General features: G+C 36.6%; 1 protein-coding gene across 1 annotated transcript; it reads right to left on the bottom strand.

Annotated features, from left to right (window-relative positions):
• Positions 1-9,334: 9,334 nt before the first annotated feature.
• On the bottom strand, positions 9,335-19,068 carry LOC138328313 (vacuolar protein-sorting-associated protein 36-like). Its single transcript, XM_069275061.1, has 13 exons — positions 18,911-19,068; positions 17,423-17,491; positions 17,215-17,285; positions 16,876-16,990; positions 15,926-16,003; positions 15,669-15,785; positions 14,623-14,700; positions 13,970-14,104; positions 13,654-13,719; positions 12,888-12,952; positions 12,495-12,579; positions 12,008-12,084; positions 9,335-9,579 (listed from the first exon to the last, which is right to left on the bottom strand). The coding sequence occupies exons 1-13, from the start codon at positions 19,004-19,006 to the stop codon at positions 9,483-9,485; spliced, it is 1,149 nt and encodes a 382-aa protein (XP_069131162.1). The 5' UTR covers positions 19,007-19,068; the 3' UTR covers positions 9,335-9,482.
• Positions 19,069-20,786: the final 1,718 nt, after the last annotated feature.

Raw genomic sequence — 20,786 nt, 5'->3', positions numbered from 1 at the left:
AGTATAAAAATATAAGGAAAAAACATAACAAATTGTTCACACCCAAAGATGTACCGGTAAACGCACTAAAAACTATTGTGGATTATCATGTGGGGTAATATGCTATATGCAATTTTGAAAGACTGGGTGCCAGGAGTGGTAGAGGATTAGTTTTCGCGTGCTCGAGCGTGCACACATTGAGCAAAGTGTAGAAGTCGGGAATATGTTTATTATGCAAGTTCTTAAATGCCCATTCTCTCGATGCCTTATAGGTTGGAGTAATAATAATAACGATAGGATACTTATGGCTAAACAATTAACAGTTACTTCTCTAGACATGTTAACCAGTATTTTGAACCAGTTTTTTAAGTGTCGTTTTACGGAAGAATTATGAAGTGAGAAATCGGACATTTTCGTTCTCGAACTATTTAGTCCAAAAAATATTCACATCGAGTTCATATGAACATTCCATGATATGATTGTATGTCATTCGGATCCAAAAATTTACTTCTTTAAATACCTATGTATTTAAGTGATATGCTGTATTGTATAAGGATTCAGAACGTCAGAGAGTGAGGAGCTCTCTGTGGTGATTAATTAGAACTAAATTGTTTCTATTTAAAGTATGGTTTAGTGGTAATCTCTGAGCGAGCACTTAGTATATAGATATAATCGGTTATTTATACATGTGCTTAAAACTGGAAACTATCGAATAAAACAAGGATGTGGTAAATAGTTGCATACCTTATACAACTGCCGTTAGATGTATAAAATATATACGCCACCTTGAGCACAATTTACAAAATTGTTCACCGTCTTGCACGTATGCTATTTTTACTCAGTAGTCCAAAATTCTTGATTATTTTGTTAGTCTTGTCTATTCTGTTCATTGATGGATTTAGCACGTAAAGTTAAGGGACCGAGACCACTAGATTAACTACTGGCTCATGAATAGTTACATTGTAACGTTAAAATTCAAGAATAATTACCCAAAAGTATTCGTTGACAATTTTCCATCAAACCTGGATCAAGGACAATATATCCGAGAAGCAAATTCAAGAAAGGTCTTCAACCTAGCATGACCGGCATATTTTCTCAAGATATCCTGTCATCAAGAGTCACCGAAGTGCCGAATTTATATACATACCGGCGTCCGATAGTGGTTGTGGGGTCAAACATGACTTATAAACACAGGCTTGCCTGGAGCAATAAACAACAAAAGAAGAATTCAGTATTTTACACTATAACAGTATAATATGTATTGACAAAACATTATATCCCCAAACTCTCGATTGTATCGAAGTTCAAGTGTGCGACCCGTCAGAGAAACTTGTTACAAGCAAATAAGAACATCGAGAAACTACGAATTAGTCGAGGTTGAAATTAGAAACCGATGATGTTATGTTTATGTTTTTTTTGGTTTTTAAATTTTTTTTTATTTTTTTTTTTTTATCATGACCAATCTGGTGTAATGTTTGTGAAACATGTTCGTATCCGATCAGTAAAACTTTATAATCATGTGTATTTTCCACAATCAAAATAAAATTTAAAAACGAGAGTATGGCAATTAAATAACCATATAATGGTCTATCGTTTACGCAAATACATACGTATAGTATAAGCAAAGATCTTAAGTGTACTAGGCTAAAACCCAAGTGTACAAACGTGTTAGTTTGGTGACTATTTTAAGCGATGGTTAATAATTACGGAATTGAACAATATTAATAAAACGAAAACACATTGTAAACACGAAACTAAAAAAAGGAGGAACCGATAAAAGCGCCACAACACCTACAAAATATACTTCGATTTTAGAATGATCGAATTTCGATTTGGCTCCAATATGTATGCCAAAGTTGTGCAATGTAACAGTTTTGAGTATGAGTTACTAATAATGTGGCTCTTCGCTTTTTAACCGTTCCGTTGTAAAAATTCTACAAACCGCTACCATGGCGGCGGCGAAACATAAAAAACGACTAACCGGTATCTTTGCCGTTACTACATGATTTAATGACGCAGCTTGTTAAAGACAAAAGCACGGGTTATCGGCCTGATTATTATTGATTATTTATTTTTATTGATGATATCAAAAGCTTTACAAAACACAAGCTGTCATAATACCTAATGTCTCGCGAAGGGGGCGCGTCGCGATGAGACAGATAGGTGTGAACTGCACATGCGGCGGGGGGGGGGGGTGTGCTATGGGCGAACATCGGATCTTTGTTTACAAGGGTAATTTTTTTAATTCGAATCTATAACAAATGTTCCATGCAAAAAGTTCGATACATCGAGAATTTCGATTCATAAAACTTCGATTATACTAAAGGTTAGGTAGTAATGTTCATATATGTGAAGAATATTTCGGGAGCCACATAGACATAAAGTTCGATTACTAGCGAGAGGAAGGAAATTGGATTCATCGCAAGTTCGAATCATCGAGGGTTTGACTGTCTATAATACATACAAATCTACATTAAATTTGTTGTGCAAATACCAAGTTAACCAGGAGAGTTCAAACGGGGCATGCTGCATGTTTTTGCACTTAAAATACATACATTTCTGAAGGGACTTCATTCGTGGGGTAACTGAAACCGGAAGTATGTAATTGTGGTCTCAGTCCTATTATATAGGGAACACATAATTTTTGAAAAATATTATAATATGTATTTTTCAAAACTAGAACGTATTTTGCAACAACTTGGGGATAACAGAATTACTCTAAGACAAATAGAAACATGAGTTATAGAGAGACTTTAATTACCCCCCCCCCTATACACTGAGAATTCCTTGCCGAATTTTACCACTACATTTATTTTACCATATTTCACTTAACACGTTGTTAGGAAAAATGAAACAGATTTTTTCATTAATTGTCATATTTCAGTCTCTGAAAAACTGATATCAAAAATCTGCAAATTAATTTCCTGACATATGATGTTTACAGACTGGTGTTTCATATTAGAAGTTTTAACTTTAAGTTATTTAAAACAATGTTAAATCATTTTTTGAAAAAAATTTCCCAAAGTTTTGAATTTTAAATGAATATTTACAATGTTTTTTATAAGCACTACTAATTCTCAGATGGCTGACAAAGGAAATTATCTATAGACAACAGTAAAGACTTTCCCATTGACAATCACAGCAAGTTGTCCGAACCATGGCCTCTCTAACAGGACATTGTATTACAGGGACAGCATATAACCCTTATGTCGCAAAAGGCAGGGGGGGGTGCCTTGTAAGGGCTTTTTATCTTAAATGACATGGGCTATCACAGCTTATGAAAAAAACAACTGATGATTGTTATGATACAGACAGATGATTGTGTATAATCACAAATACTTACACATCACCTTAATTTCATTGTATGAGAACTTCTGCTAGTTCGGAGCCTGACCATGCTACTTTGCAACAGTAAAAGACCACATGAAGAGGAGAAAGATTGAGAAGACAAAACTTGTTTCAAGTCTAGGTAATGTACCAACAAATAAGGGACAGGACATCTGGGAACAGAAATCCAACCCACTTGTACCAAGGGAAACGACACCAGCGGCTTACCAAGAGAATCCTGAATACCAAGGGGGAATAAAAAAAAACAAACAAAAGGAAATGGGAGTGTGGTAACCAAGGCCTAGTTCAGACTGCCTATCCTTTGGTATCTGCTGGAATATTGAAGACCGACCCCTGTCCAACAGGATCCTGTTCATGCATGCAGTCCACCAAACGAGCCAGACTCAGAAATTCCTGAAATAGAAGGACAACGAATAGTAGATGTTGTGCTTAATGGTTGGAGATGTGGTTGGAACCAATGTTAAAACGCCTCCATGCCTACAGAAGACCAGGAATTGCCAAGTACCAGCTTGAAAACTGCACACTGAGCGTAGAATATGTGCAGAAGTGTCAATACAGGTCACCACTGTTACAAGTTTGTACAGGGAAGCGGGACTCGAACAAGCGCGGACAAAGCCAGCCTTAATCAACAAGTACCTGCCCTAGCTTTGTGTGGCCGGCTGTCGAGCACCAAAAGAGCCCGACTGATTTTAGGGCACTGAATATACCAGCAGGGGCCAAGGTGGAACTGCAGCGCCAAGCAAACCAAGTGTCCAGCGGATATTACAGCCTTGAATAAAAATAGACATGTCAGAGAAGACCAACTGGTGGTAGATAGCAAAAACCAGAGAGGAGACCAGTCACCGTTTGGTTTGGTTCTTTAAATTACGTTCCTATTAACTGCTATGGTCAGTAAGGAAGGCACTCCATGTTGTGGTGCTTGTGTTGCGTGTATTGTTGTGCGAGGTGCGTTTTTGTTTTGGGAGACTGCGGTATATTCATGTTGTGTCTTCATGTATAGTGGATACTATTGCCTTTTTATAGTGCTATATCAGCTGAAGCATGCCGCCGAAGACACCAAGCAAACACACACCCACCCGGTCACATTATACTGACAACGGGGCGAACCAGTCGTCCCTACTCCCGTTTGCTGAGCGCTAAACAGGAGCAGAAAACTACCACTTTTATAGACTTTGGTGTGTCTCGGCTAGGGGGACAGAACCCAGAGCCTTCCTCACAGGGTGCGAACGCTCAACTCAAGGCCAAAAGTGAGGTCAGGTGCCAAGGGAGGCATTAGGAAAGATTAAGTCGGGTTAGGAAGAGAGAGAAAAGATAAGTATCCTAAATTTAGTCCGCCTTTTACGATATGGCAATAGGGGCAGCAGGTACAATTCTAACGCCCTACCTGCCAGGGGCCATTTTAAACTGTAACTTACCCAGGGTTTTTCTTCGGTAACCTAGGTGGACCTCCAAGATGGCGCTCGTCATGGGCATTTCTAAGGACCTACGACGACCCACCCCTGGGGAATTACAAAAAAAAAAAATAAAACAGTCACGAGCACCATTGGACTAGCAGTAGATGGCCGATACAACAGCACAACATTTGGCAGTGCTAAGAAAGCCCGGACTGATTGCCTTCAGCGGAGATCAGGGTCTCGGTATCGAGACATGTACACCAAAAAAGTACATACTGGGCCCGTGCTCTGCACCAACAAAACTGTGCTTGACAGGTGCTTGGCTGAGGAGGGAACAGGCTTTGACGTCAAGTTGTCCTGGTTGGGTCACCTGACTGTACAGCCAAACCATCAAAACGACCATGCACGGCTCTCCTTCCGGGTATGCCTATGTCATGGGACAATCGGAGACAGCCGGACACCCAGCTTACCAGTAAGGGTGTGCTGATAAGATATAGCTACGACGGGCCTGGGGACGGAACGGGAGCCAAAGGCCTGTGAGGAAGCCCAATAAAGCCTTGCATCCAATGTGGAAAGTTGGAGAGACGAGCTGACCCCAACAAACGTTGGCAGAGCACAGTTTCCGGGAAATTGAACAGTGCCCAACGTCACTCGTACCCCCATTTGGTACTAAATATTTGGGTTTTCCCCTCTAAAATACTAGTTACTGTGTTTGTTATTTAGACTATTGTGATTTGAAAATTCAAGTATAAATTGACAATTAAGATCAAATTTGACTCGATCGTCTAGATTATTTCCTATACGCCTACATCGAAAATGGGCGAAATGGACGTAAATGTTAGCAGTGGGTTGCCGTGTTGAGGAGAGGCCATTATCGTACGGGCTTATTTTATGATGCTACATCAATTGTTATCCGTTGTTCAGTCTAAGAATACAAACGCTTTAAAATAAAACCTCGATATCACTAAATATTAGTTCGGATATCATTTTCAATAAACGATACCTCTTTTGATTAGAGCGCGAGTATATACGCCACTTTTCTTAGTTGTAGAAAACAACCGCAATTCAAAATCAGCGCGGCTAGTTCTTTCGCCACTTTTTGTCTTTTACCTTACCATGATGCGCATTGCATCAAAGTTGCTGCTGACTTAAAACGGATTTTACACAGGCCAGGGTGCTCATAGGATGGGGGGGGGGGTTTAATGGAGATCCGGATTTATAGCCAAGGATATGTATTATAGTTGTTGCGGTGGACAGCCGTGTTATAATTACTTTCCTGTTTATATTAATCATTAAGGGTTGTAGAGAATAACCTAAATGTACACCTTATGAAAAATTTTTTTTTGTCTTGATAATAAAAATGAGATAACAAAACACAAGACCATTGGACATTTCTCCTATCCTCCTTCCCCAAGACAATGACAGTAACAAATGTACTCAGTACTCGATACTTGTAACTTAACTGTAAGCAGTATCTCAGTAGAATTTTTTAAAGAGTGGTTCCTCAAATTTTAAATAAAAGGACTTCATCCACGAATTTGCTGCAGGCAAATACTATTTTCATAGTTAATAGAGAGTTCATTAGCACAAAAACAGCAAATAAACTGGTATCAGATGGATTGAGAATCTCACATAGGGGATTTTATGTCACATGCAGTCACAGTAACAGGATAAACACTTCAAACTTACATGAAAATCCTAGGTTCATTGATTATATAGATGGTATTGCTCACAATTATTTTCATTTAGTCTCTAGGGCAATGTTATAGAAATACATTAATAAGGTAATAGTATTCTTAATTTAAGTTGCAATGTTATAAAACAGATATATAAAGTGACATAAAATTCTTAAAACAGGTCTGGACATTTCTGCATTCCTGGGAAAACTGTGTTTTAGGGAACTCAATATTGAGTGGTATATCCAAGCCAAAATATGGTCAGTTGCATAGCCTTCAAACTAAGTAATCAATGTTGTGATGCAAATATTCATAACACATGACGAAGTATAAGATAGATTCAGTAATTCCAATTCGCTAAATTGGATACCAGAATTTGAACAAAACTTGGAAGCTAAATTAAGTGTTATCACATACCTGTTAACTTGTAAAGAAGATATTGTTAATAAGTTTGCGTGTACAATGTGTGTTCATTATATGTTGTTGTATGGTAAATAATGAAAACAGTATACTGAACCTCTCTGATAGATAGGCCCTTTTGAATGTATCCCATTTTTAAACCACTACTAAAAGTGAAGCATAATATGCTATAATAACAGTGTTCATGCAAGTTAATTAACATAGGTGACCTACAATTATAAATGTACAATGTACCAAGGTTATCATAAATGCCTTGTACCTATACTATTACCCATTAGCCAACCTCTATAAATTGGTTGATTACCCAGTATTATCATACTTTAAAAAAGAGGAAGAACCAAAGTATGGTTATAAATTAAGAGAGCTGTAATGTATTTACTGTAAAATTAAACAAGCATAATTAGTGCAATTCCAGTTATAAGAACTAGATCTTTTCTTCTAAAAAATCATACTTAATATATAAATATTTCACAGGTAAAAACTGATGATCTGAAACCATTTCAACTGGTCTTTCCCATAGGGTTTGCATAAGGCAATATGTTCCAAAATTAATTGTGCTAAAATGCTGGAATGCTGCAGGTTTCCGTTTCGTCCAATGAACAAAACGAAATTTTGTAACAGAAGATAAAACTCCGGAAATAAAAAAAAATATTTATGGTTTATCCTGCATTTAATACAGTCCTAGGTTTTTTACATATATGAAAGATTATGTGTAAGCCCTCAGTGAAATCATCTTAAAAATTATGGGGGTTTCCATTCCATAGCCTGCAACATAAACAAAATAGAAAAATTATGAACATGATATTTTATAACCATAATCCTGAGAGCTATTGTTTTTTCGGGTATCTTTGTTCTAATAGGGAACAAAAATGTCGACCATGTTACAGGGTAAAAAATACAATATTTATTTGTGCAATGACAATGACGCATGAATGGAGGACTTTTTCTTAAACCTCATTATTTGTGAGTCTTGTTCCCTTCCCCTAAAAATGGACAGGATATAAATTTAAATAAATTCATTTCCCGGTATAAATATACAACCATTTTACACAGATAAAACACCAGTGTCGAAAAATGATTTAACATGTAAGATAAATTAATTACCAATAATAAGTTAACCAGAATGCAGGGATAATCTAAGTCAATTTGGTGATGTATATACCCTGATAATTGAATAGATTGGTATTTTGATTTTCACCATAAAAATATCTATATATGTCGGCTCACAATAAATATCTGCCATATACAATGAATCACATGTATTTTGAAATCCTCTTAATAATAAATTAATTATTGGTGAACAATTAAAATATGTAGATGTTTTGTAATGCAAACCTTTTAAAATAAAAAATGGAAGAATTTATACAAAAGTGAGGTTTGTAAAAAATTAAAAACAGAAGGATTGGATAAAATTCATTTTGTAATGTAAATTTTATAAAATTATTTCAAAATATATCATACATTACAATCAATAACAGTAAAAACATTTTTTTAAGTAATTACCCAATTTACCGTGCGCATAGTATCTATCCTAAGAGTTTTGTTTAATTTATCATATAAATAACATTTATTACCAAGTTCTCAAACTCATGATACAGTTGAATAACAAGATTTTCTGGCAAGTATGTACTTATTAGGCATTAGCTGTGTATTGACGGGTCTATAATGAAGTCTAATCAAATTAAAATACATTGCACATTATAAGGTTATATACTTTTACATTACCAAACAGTTCTGAACAAGCTCTTTTTTCACAATATGTACATGTACACTACATGGTTACAATTAATAAAATTTATAAAACAGCATACCATTATCTTATAATTATGGTTCTATTTGATTTATTTCTAATGCTTCATTTGGAGAATGGATACTGGATAAGATCTATAGTATAGGCCTAGTTATAATATGGACTGTTTAGGCATGTTATTTCAAATTTTATATGCAAATGAGCAGGTGCTTGTTTCGTTTTGATAACATATTTTAAAAAGTTTTTGAAAATTGGTATTTACGGGATTATAGATTGCAGAATATTCTGAAACAGGTATGTTCTATTTTAAATCAGTTTTATATGAAGAAGTGTAGTGGATATTCCTCATATTTCAATTGTAACACCAAACCGTCTTTCAATTTCACTGAAAAATACGGGAAATGACTCGCCAGATTAGGTAGTGTTTTGAATGGCGGTACTTTTTAAATAATCGTCGGTAAATATCAAAGACAGTCACACAGAATGATGACAAAATGAATACCATACCTTTCCATCAAAGTGCATAAATTAAAATTTCAGCATATAAATCGAGAATCTCAAAGCAAAACGTCCCGTGTACCAAAAGGGAGTCCGCTCGACTGTATCTAAAACCGGCAGTGTCGTAGTGAGGAATAAAACCGGTTATTTTTAGCTTGCGGTTACGACGATAATTTTTTTTATTGTGGACCGTACACCCCGAGAGGCAAGGTACCTTGTCTGAAAACTGACCATACATTGTTATCTCAAGGAATGCATGTTTAGTTTACACTTATTTGCACTAGTAGGATATCAAAATCAATTTGGCTGTTCACATCGTGACTAAACCAGTCATTGTTCGTTTTCTACATCAATTCCAGCTTTAAAACAGTCACTGATGTGATAACACGTTAGTTTTCCTTTTGTGTACACTCCTTGTTAATCTGTCCGCGTTAAAAACTGATTGCTGTAAAATCTAAGTCCTTCCACAGTCTCGTCCCGACATATTCCACCGACTTTCTCTGTCAGGAACAATCTGCAAGATAAGATTTGTTTTATTACAACTAATGCGGTGGCTATGGAACCAAACATTACCATAATATGCATATATAATGATATGTTGTACAACAAATTTCATAAAATGTTTCATTGATATAAATAAGTTCATACCCTCCAGCCCGAGATACTCTTGCCCTGACACCAGACTTAAGTCATTATTACCAAACACCGTTTGGTATCGGACCAGGTCATCTCCGATTCAGCTGCATCACCATCGAGAAGCATCTTTTAACTTGGTTTTTCAACAAATGAATAATTTATCTATCAATATATATAGCAATCCGTCTAGATTAGTGGCATGCATGATAAAATGGATTTTGGGGTAGATAAATAACTCATTTATTGAAATAACCAAGGTAAGTGTGTGCTTCTCTGTGGTATTGTTTTGTAAGCAGTCTGAATCAGAGATGACCTGGCCTGATATCAAACAAGCGAATTCCACATTTTTATATAGCAGTAGGCTCTGGCCCTACACCAGACATCTTTCTGTCATAACGCCTAAGTCTGGTGTCAGGGCCAGAATATCTCGAGCTACATACCCTCATACAAATTAATATGAAAATTCTCGACCATTAGATAAAGAACAAAGTCTTTTCATGCTATCCAGCTGGTTGCCAGCTGATTATTTTCCTTACTCATATTCAACAAATGTACCCGAAATCCTACTGACTGTAAAAGTGAAAATGTCTTCAACATTTTATAGCATTTCAGTAGTTTTTAGCTCACCTGGCCCGAAGGGCCGGTGAGCTTATGTCATGGCGCGGCGTCCGTCGGCGTCCGTCGGCGTCCGTCTGTCCGTCAACATTTCCTTTCAATCGCTACTAGTCATAGAGTTCTGCATGGATTGTAACCAAATTTGGCCACAAACATCCTTGGGGGAAGGGGAACAGAACTTGTATAAATTTTGGCTCTGACCCCCCGGGGGCAGGAGGGGCGGGGCCCAATAGGGGAAATAGAGGTAAATCCTATAAATCGCTACTTGTCCTAGAGTTCTGCATGGATTGTAACCAAAATTAGCCACAAACATCCTTGGGGGAAGGGGAACAGAACTTGTATAAATTTTGGCTCAGGTCCCCCGGGGGCAGGAGGGGCGGGGCCCCAATAGGGGAAACAGAGGTAAATCCTTTAAATCGCTACTAGTCATAGAGTTATGAATGGAATGTAACCAAATTTGGCCACAAACATCCTTGGGGGAAGGGGAACAGAACTTGTATAAATTTTGGCTCAGGTCCCCCGGGGGCAGGAGGGGCGGGGCCCAATAGGGGAAACAGAGGTAAATCCTTTAAATCGCTACTAGTCATAGAGTTATGAATGGAATGTAACCAAATTTGGCCACAAACATCCTTGGGGGAAGGGGAACAGAACTTGTATAAATTTTGGCTCTGGTCCCCCGGGGGCAGGAGGGGCGGGGGCCCAATAGGGGAAATAGAGGTAAATCCTTTAAATCGCTACTAGTCATAGAGTTCTGAATGGAATGCAACCAAATTTAGCCACAAAAATCCTTGGGGAAAGGGGAACAGAACTTGTATAAATTTTGGCTCTAATCCCCCAGGGGCAAGAGGGGCGGGGCCCAATAGGGGAAATAGAGATAAATCCTTTAAATCGCTACTAGTCATAGAGTTCTGAATGGAATGTAACCAAATTTGGCCACAAACATCCTTTGGGGAAGGGGAACAGAAATTGTATAAATTTTGGCTCTGGTCCCCCGGGGGCAGGAGGGGCGGGGCCCAATAGGGGAAATAGAGATAAATCCTTTAAATCGCTACTAGTCATAGAGTTCTGAATGGAATGTAACCAAATTTGGCCACAAACATCCTTGGGGGAAGGGGAACAGAAATTGTATAAATTTTGGCTCTGGTCCCCCGGGGGCAGGAGGGGCGGGCCCAATAGGGGAAATAGAGGTAAATCCTTTAAATCGCTACTAGTCATAGAGTTCTGCATGGAATGTAACCAAATTTGGCCACAAACATCCTTTTTGGAAGGGGAACAGAACTTGTATAAATTTTGGCTCTGGCCCCCGGGGGCAGAACAGGTGGGGTCCAATAGGGGAAATAGAGGTAAATCCTATAAATCGCTACTTGTCCTAGAGTTTTGCTTGGTTTGTGACCAAACTTGGCCATAAACATCCTTGGGGGAAGGGGAACAGAACTTGTATAATTTTTGGCTCTGACCCCCTGGGGGCAGGAGGGGTGGGGCCCAATAGGGGATTTAGAGGATAATATTATAATTCCAACAGAAAAGAAACAATGAACCTGTATTCAGAACATTACTTGGCATTACAAACCAGGTGAGCGATACAGGCCCTCTGGGCCTCTTGTTGGAAATTCTTCTACTTATGAAAAAATGTGTTCTTCAATCTACAGGTATTTGGCCTATACACTACTTGAATAAAACTATAACAGTACCTTTCTTTAGCCAATATCACAGATACTCCTTGTAGTTGGGCCAACTCTTCAGCTGTCAGCGACGTCTTCTCAGATACCTACAACATAGTGACGATCCATTGATTGATTCCCTCACTACTTAAAGAGAAATTATCTCTAGTAGATACACTGTATATTGTTCCTAGTTACTACCAGGATTACATCAATAAAAATTTGTGATGTGATCGATCCTATCCCCAAAGGGAGGAAATATCTTGACTATTGCGAGGAAACCCTCCCCTTAGTGTTTGAAAATGTCATTTTATCATGTTTCTGTTCACATCTGACATTACTTATTTCCCATAAATACTGTTCAATCTGAGAAAATCATCTGAAAAGGTTGCGACACAAAAATACATCCTTGATCAGAGCAACAATGACAGCTTTCTATTCCCTATTTGACCTCATATTTAGATCTATATACGTGAAATAAGGTCTTCCAGAAATAGAAAATAAAAATTATACTTACCAGGTCTGTTGTATTACTAATAACTTGTTCCTCATCATGTGACTGTAACTGAAGAACTATGACCCCACTGTCAAACATCTTCATTCTGAAACAAAATCCACAATATTTTGTTTAGATATCAATATCAAACTTTTGGTTGATATATAGCCCATCATCTGTGAAAAGCTCCACAATATCTCAAAACAATATTTGTTGATATCTCATCAGTAGAAGTGTCCAATGCTTAAATCTACAGGCAGAGCTACAGTTACATCTGGTCCCGAGATTATGAAACTCTCTCAAATCTAAAACATCTGTTTAAACTTAGCTAATGAAACATGACCTTACAAATAAGATGGTTTTGATTGACTAAACATGATATGTATGTTAGTGTCCCCTTCAGTTCAGACTTACCTGACTGGGAGTCGAAGTGATTCTAACATCTCACAAGCGTGTAACATATCTTCAGGTGAGAGTAACTGTAAAATTCAAAAGTGTGAACTCATTAAAGGAATTAATATTAAATGATGTAAAGTTTCAAGGATACTACTTCTTGGTAAATAGAACTTGATACATAATACAATTTTAGTTGAGGAGGGGGGAGAGGTGTTGGCCCCAATGGTTAAGCTGTTAAGATATATATGGTACTAGCCATCTACCTCATGGATGAGCTTGTATGCCACTAGATTAAGCATCGCAGATAGTATGCTAACTGTGGTACATTTGGTAGATAGTATCATACTGACCATATGTTGGTGGTTTTTCTCCTGGTACTCTGTCTTTTCTCAGTCTTAGCATCTCCGCTAGCCAAGGCTTCTGGTTATGTTACAATCCACGTACGTTCGTGAAGTGTAACGTAATCAGAAGCTTTGGCTAGCGAATCAGAAGCCTTGGCTTACTGGCTAGCGAAGATGAAGTCTTAGATAGAAACATGGCATGTCGTTAAACGACCATGGATGCTAGTTAATATAACTCATAATTTAGGTATAAAATAACAGATTTAAGAGCCAAGTTAGTGTGACATCTCGAGCTGGTTTCCCAATGACCAATGATTCTTAGGATATAAATTTATCCGAGGATGACAGTCAAACATCACACCAATCTACAAGTTAATATTAAACTATGCTGCTTTACATATACAAGTTTAGCCTGAATTAGCCAGAAGCCTAACATGACATACCTCCATTCCTCTCGCTCTGTTCACACGACAGTAAACATCAGTTAAAGTCATAATTCCACCACACTCCTGCAGCAAAAAGATAAAATTTGTTCTCAAATACCACAGACATTGTCATATTTTTTTCAGAGTTAAAAATTATACTTTCATAAAAACAAATTCAAATGTTTTCATACATAGTCATAATCATTTTTCCATAAAACCTTGAAATCTATAGGAACAAAAATTATATTTATTATTGCACTTCGTCTGTAAAACTTGTTGATGCTGCATATTGAATTATTGATAAGTATACTCTGTACATTTCGTATATAGATACCTGAAGTTGTTTTTCCAGGACCTTAGACAACTGTTTAGCGAGTTCTGAGTAGTACTTGTCACCAGTTCCATGCGTTTCCCTGGTTACAGGGTCAGGTATACCCATACTGAGTAGATAAGATTTAAACTTCACAGTCTGCAAAAAAACAAAACGCTAATTATTTTAAAACTTTCAAACTTCACTATCTGTCAACAAAACGTTAATTATCAACTTTCAAACTTCATGGTCTGTAAACATTATGTTAATTATTAACTTTGAAACGTCATGGTCTGTGAACACTGAACAAAACATTAATTAGTACCTTTCAAACTTTGCAGCAGAGTACAAATATTGTTTCATTATGGTTGATTAAAACCGCAACCTAGTTTTGTATATGAATTTTTTTTAAACTATAATGATAAATCAGCATAATTTATAAGGAAATGTACTGTAGAAGGTACAGGGAAAATTGAAAAGCAAATTTAATCAGATCAAACTAATATCTAATATAAAAGCAAAATTGCGAATATGTACATTATTCACTTCACTATCATTTATATGGCTAGGTGAAAGTAAAATTGCATAAAATATTTGTGTGTTTGACACCCTATTTCACATGACTCATATGTTTCACCAACAATATTAACCAATAAGCTGACTACATTATTACCTACCTCATCTTCTGTTATTTCGCCCTGTCGATCCTTTATCTTCGTTGCTATTGTTTTTGATAAGTTCACCATTTCTTTTGCCTAATAACAAAGAGAGAAAGGATATTGTTATGCTCTAACATCACAGCTTTCAAAATCATAAAAATCAAACCAATACATTGTCTTTAATCAACTTCTCTTTTTCTGCATCCTCGATATTACAGGGGTTCTGATCACTTACGATCTCTACACCCCTGGACTATCTCAGTAAAACGGAAGGCAGCTCAATGGAAAACATCTGAACCAATCAAAGGCCTGCAAAGATTCCCTTTAAAGACTACAGAGAGAGCGACGCCCAACTTCAAAGCCACACAGTCAACCCTAGTATACCGTTATACGGCTCTTTTGATGTATATCAAAGGACTAAATTACCTGTTCCGTTCTGTTGCCTCCAGTTTTACTATGAGATAGTCCAGGGGTGTAAAGATTGGAACCCCAAGATTGTTTTTTTTCTGTGGAATGTAAATTATGTAGAAAACAAGAACTAATTGTAAAATTCGGAACTACTGTTAAAAACTCCAATTCATATAGGACAAGGTACATAATGTATGTGACCTAAAGAGGGCGCAGGGCGCGGGTACCTGGCGTTGGCGGCGCCCTTATTAAGTTCAGTATTTCTTAAGTTATTTGAAACAGGCTATAGCCCAAAAGCTTGCAGCTAGACAGTCGTCACTTCAAAGGGATCTACCGCAAACTGGATTATAGCGAGTTTCCCTGTGAAAATCCTTTCATGTTTTCTAGCACGTGGACCCTGTTGTCTAGACAGAATACTGGAGTGAAAGGGAATGTGAACCAATGTTTGAAGATTTTAATCAGAGCGATGTTGATATATATGTTGCTGTTATCTTATTCTGTAAATAGGATAGAAAATAAATTCTAAAGAAAGGTAAGAGCGTTTTTTATGCCCTTATTACAGCAGGCGCCCTCTTTAGGTCAAATACGGTACATATTTAATTTTAATTCTGTAATCACCCATACATTAAAATTTAGTTCTATGCTCACCAACTTACCTTATCCATAAGTTTACTTAGATCTTCAAAAGCTTTAGAGATATCTTTATCTGTGTCTTTCTGCTTTTGTTTCAACGACCGTTCAATACCCATTATACCAGCTCGATGTCGTCCAGTCTGTTACAAATCAACAGAAAATCATTTCTACGTAGTTAAAGAAAAACATTAAATTAGAGGAATTTGAATATAAGAGGTCATGACATTAATCAACAAGTTATTTTAACAGAAAATTAGAAAATAAATTTTATTTTAAATACCTGGGCTCCAGGGACTGCAGTTGGTATACTTTGCTCCCATAGTCTTTTTTCAAGTTGCTCAGAAAATGCTTGATTAAACTGCAAAATAATTTAAATACCATTGCTATGATTATGAATGTTGAATCACACTTTTACATTAATAATTATTACATAGAAATAGATACAAATAATAAATCTTAGGTCCCAGGTGCAAATTGCACTATACAATTGTAGTTTATCTAACCCTGGGAGGTTTTTTTTAACATTTATTTGTAATACTACATAAATTGTAGTGATTTTGAATTACATGGAAGTTATAAGTCCAAGGAGACAAATAGACAAGCATTTATCATGTGTAAGGGAGACAATCTATCACATTCTAAACATTGATATCTTGTTGAGGGACAGTATCAGCAGATTATCAAATAAATGCAAGGCAGATAACCCATTACATAACAGGTGAACAATATATTGTCAATACAAGGGAGATAATCAATCACATTTGTGTAAAAGACACTTTTGAGTACTGTATTCGACCCAATAACTGCCCAGGACGTTTAAAAAAATCACAAATATGAAAAGGTGCTTAAAAAGACGAAATTATTGCAAAGCAAAGTGCAAACCTATATACAGTTTTGGTCTTTGTTTATGCCCGTAAAACTGAAATAGAGGCCTCAAAAGGGGAGGGGCGCTTATAGGGACATGGGGCGTCTTATTGGGTTAAATATGGTATATATCATTAGAGAAACTTCTAGACTAAAATATGGTTTCAAGTAATTTATGTAAAGAATTAACATGGGTGCAAGAAAAAAATGACTTGTGTGCTCAGGACATAAGAGAGAAGTCTATCTGGTCTATAAATCCGTAAAATGTGCAATAACTTCAAACACACAATTTAAGAAGATTTGTTGAGTTATCTGGTTTGATTTCTTGATTTCCATTATTTTCATTTAATGATCTTGATATCATACCTCCCTTTCACCAGCTTCCCTGAAGGAGAGTCTAATGAAATGGTTGGCACTGTGAGACACTGGGCCCGGAGATTTTTGACTTGGCACAGGATTCAAGTGGACAATAATTTTTGCACTGAAATAGATTAACATTAATAACAATTAATAATATCAAAATTAATGTTCATTAATAAAACAAAACATGTTTACATATATATGTAATCTTTAGAAGTATATAGTATATATATATGGAATTTTTATAATATTGCTTTTAACATAAGTTTATCTTTATATTTATCTAGAAAAAAATAAAATAAAACAACTCTAAAAGATGATTTTAAAGTAATGATCAATACAAACCTTTTTGCAAATCCTGATGGCTGTTCTTCCAGAAACACGACAAGTGATAGACGTAATATCAAAATACGAGACTGCAATGAAATAGAGGATTACTCAGTAAATAAACATCAAAGTGAAAAACTTCCAAAGTGACTATATTTGTGTGAAATTTAAATATTTTAACTCCAAATAAATCACCAAGACAAATCATCAGAAATCCAAAACTCACCCTGTCCCTTATGTCTTTCCATATCAACTTATGTGTTGATAAAACCACAATTCCATCTTGAAATGAAGTCTGAAAAAAGTATCATGTACATCATTGAGTAAATACGAAACTTACTGCAAACTCCAGGTATTCCATCATAATATATTACAGAGTTATGTCCTTTGCAGGTAGGTATTGATTGTGACATCAAAATTTTTCATGAGCAAAACTTTCGTCATTTTCACCTGAAAATATGATGTGTCCCTCCCAGAAAAATGGCATACACGTAATAATTAATACCTGCTGGCAAGGGCAGATTACTCTGTAATATGCAAATATCGAATGCAAAATATGTACCAATTATACATGTTTTAGGCACGAAGGATATCTGGCCAAGTTGTAACTAAAAGTAAATATTCTACAACTCCATAGCCACTTCTGGGTTACTTTGAAGCCCAGGTCGGGCAGTTGCTAGGCGCTGACCATAAGCCTATGCTTCTTCCCTGTATGTAGACTCCATCCTTGGCTAAATTACTTTAAAACCAGCTGGATACTCTGAACCAATTTATAGAGAGCGCAGCGAACTCTTGTGATAGAGGTGTGACCGCAAGAAGCCGATGAACCGGGAATAAACACCATTTTTTTCTCAACAAATACTTGTCTTGTTGAGTCAAACAGGTTGGGGGCACTCACGTATATGCGGGATAGTCCTGCATTTGAGTAATAGTCCTGTATTTAAGGGATAATGCAAGATTTTGTGAAATGAATAAAGTTGTTTTAAAAATTTGTATCAAAAAAGGCCGTCATAATTTTTAGATAGCCATAAAATTGATGGAAGACTCTATGTTTTTGTGTCTGATCTATTGAATTCTGTTATCTCACTTTGTCATAAAGTGGTAACTTAGGTGCTCTCCATAGACTACGGATAGAATTTAGTGCAAATGTCATGGTTGATTGAATTTTACCTGTGTTCTATTTTTAGCCCCATAGTAAGCAATAGAGGTGATTTCGTTTGTGACTTTTACAAGCATTTCGATTAATTTTACCTGTGTTCTATTTTTAGCCCCATAGTAAGCAATAATGTGGAAAGTTGTATGAATGATGTTGCCATGTGAAAATTATGATGCCCTTTTTTGATAGACGTGTTTAAAACAACTTTATCCGTTTTCATTTCACAGAATCCTGCATTTGCGTAACAAAATCATCCCTCATAGTACAGGACTGTTACTCAAAAAGCAGGACTAGCCTGCATATACGGGAGTGTCCCCAACCTGTCAAAAGAAATACCAATGTAAAGCTCAATCAATTTTACGATGTAAACTCCTTGTTTAAGGACGGAAGATTTAAGAAGAAATGTCTTGAATTTAAAATATTCTTTTAAAAAATATCTCATGAGATGACGGCCAGCTTCAAAAAGTAAGACGGTGGACTGTCAATGATCACTGTAAATTACGCTGTAAAACATTGGCGATGCGCAACATAAATCTAGGATAAGCAATAATTACAAACCTTATCATATCCGTCATACAAAGCCACACCTCGTTGCTGTAACACTTGTCTTTCACCGGGAATAAGGCTATCGTCTCCCCACTCAAACCTGTCCATTTTTGTACAGTTTCCGCATACTTCGATGTCATATAAAAGCTTTGTATGTATCGGCTACAAGTTAAGCGCCTGAAGGACCACCAAGGTAAATTATAAAATTTGAGTCAAACAGCGGAAATTGTATTGCGGATATAGTTGCAACTTTTACTTTCACTTTGTACAGTGCCGAGTCAAAAGTCTTTCTGCACTTTAATTATAATGTATATTTTTATCACAACCAAACTATGCATACTTACTATCAAAATTGTTCTTACGTTTGATATTCAATTGTTTGTTGATATTAGTGGCTGGAAGGGCAGATAATATTTTTCAACTTACACAAACTTTTGTTTTCGGTCAAAAAAAATTGTTGTCGGTTCGTCGGACTTCTGGCCCGTTTTCGTTTATTCGGAACAACCGGTTCGACCGTTTTTAAAAGTCATTATTTCAAGTTTAAATCCTGACGGACCTGCAGTTTATGATACAGGCCTGCGAGGGCATTGTCAAAGCTCGACTGAAAACAATATAAAATCACCAGGTCCGTCTTAAATTAATAAACGAACAACCAGTCAAACCGCATAATCGAAAACGGCCCTATAGTCAGATCGAGTCTTTGAAGTCATGTGACTAAGACGGTCGCTTATGATGATCATAATATCTATAGCGATACATGAAAACATTAAATTACATATTACACAACCCGTGAAGAAATATGAAACGTTATTTGTAATTCTATGTTGTCGCCTTGTCGAGTTGTCGTGGGTGAATAAACTAAATGCACATCTCGTAAGAATGTCTAACAGCTGAGATGGCGCTCACAAGGGGCTGGGGCCATAGTGTAACGTTAATATTTAGCTTAAAGGGACAATTTAGTCCAAGAGAACATTAAAATTTGTACATATATCGGACAAAAACTAATTCTGATGGAAAATAGATCAGTCGGTTTTACTGTGATATGCCAGAAAATCCCATGGTGGTGAAATGCGTGTGAAACACATTGTGGTCGAACTTCTTGTATGCCGAACCCTGTCCCTTGCTCGTCTTGACTTTTGCTCGGGTATGGGTACAGCGTACACATTGTACCTGCTTAATCGGATTGATCAACGATTTGTAATTACAACGGTATAAATTAAAATACTAAACTATGACGTGGGATTTGTCAATATTTTATGTTGTATGTTTCACAAGAAATGTAGAACAATACGTTTATGTTATATTTTGCTTCTTGATTATGTAATTAGCCTGAGTGAATTGTCCCTTTAAATATGCTTCACTGCCACTAGAGCATTGATAATACTTATAATTTTGACAATAACTGATGTTTAATCATGTGGATATATGTCTAATTAACACAAACATGCATAAAGTGTTTAGCTTTTAGGTTATAAATTGCCTGGGTGAGCACAGGGCCTCGCCACTTCTGCTGCTTTGTCAGAAATCTTCCGTCCGTCGTTCAGAGCTACGTCATCGCAGCTACGCTCTCGCAGGCATGATGATTTTCCATTGCCCGATAGAGAAGATTTGCGTGTTATTTTTTATTAAACGGGGCTGCTATCGCCTTAGTGACGGCATTTTGTATAGATGCGTATATAATGATTTTGAAAGGAAAATTATCGCTCTTTCCAACGGTAGTAACCGTTTTTGTGAAGACGTACAAGAAATATGTGTTTTTTTAGCCGCTAAATCTAGGTAGGTTAGAATTTTTTGCCGGGGAGCTTTCCACCCTTTTCGTACACTGTATATAGTACAATGTAGAGTATGATTTTACCGATTTTTTTTTTATCTAGACCCATAAAACGCT

Source organism: Argopecten irradians, chromosome 7 (assembly GCF_041381155.1).
Source record: "Argopecten irradians isolate NY chromosome 7, Ai_NY, whole genome shotgun sequence".
In the NCBI taxonomy this organism is placed as follows: Eukaryota; Metazoa; Mollusca; class Bivalvia; order Pectinida; family Pectinidae; genus Argopecten; species Argopecten irradians.
This window is presented reverse-complemented; position numbering and strand designations above follow the sequence as displayed.

What these genes read in the sequence shown, in the direction of transcription:
- LOC138328313 (XM_069275061.1), bottom strand. Translation starts at nt 19,006, where the DNA reads ATGGACAGGTTTGAGTGGGGAGACGATAGCCTTATTCCCGGTGAAAGA. An exon ending in CCATCAGGATTTGCAAAAAG is followed by an intron (nt 16,991 to 17,214) that starts GTTTGTATTGAT and finishes AATCTATTTCAG; the next exon opens with TGCAAAAATTATTGTCCACT. An exon ending in GTGATATTGGCTAAAGAAAG is followed by an intron (nt 9,580 to 12,007) that starts GTACTGTTATAG and finishes CTTATCTTGCAG; the next exon opens with ATTGTTCCTGACAGAGAAAG.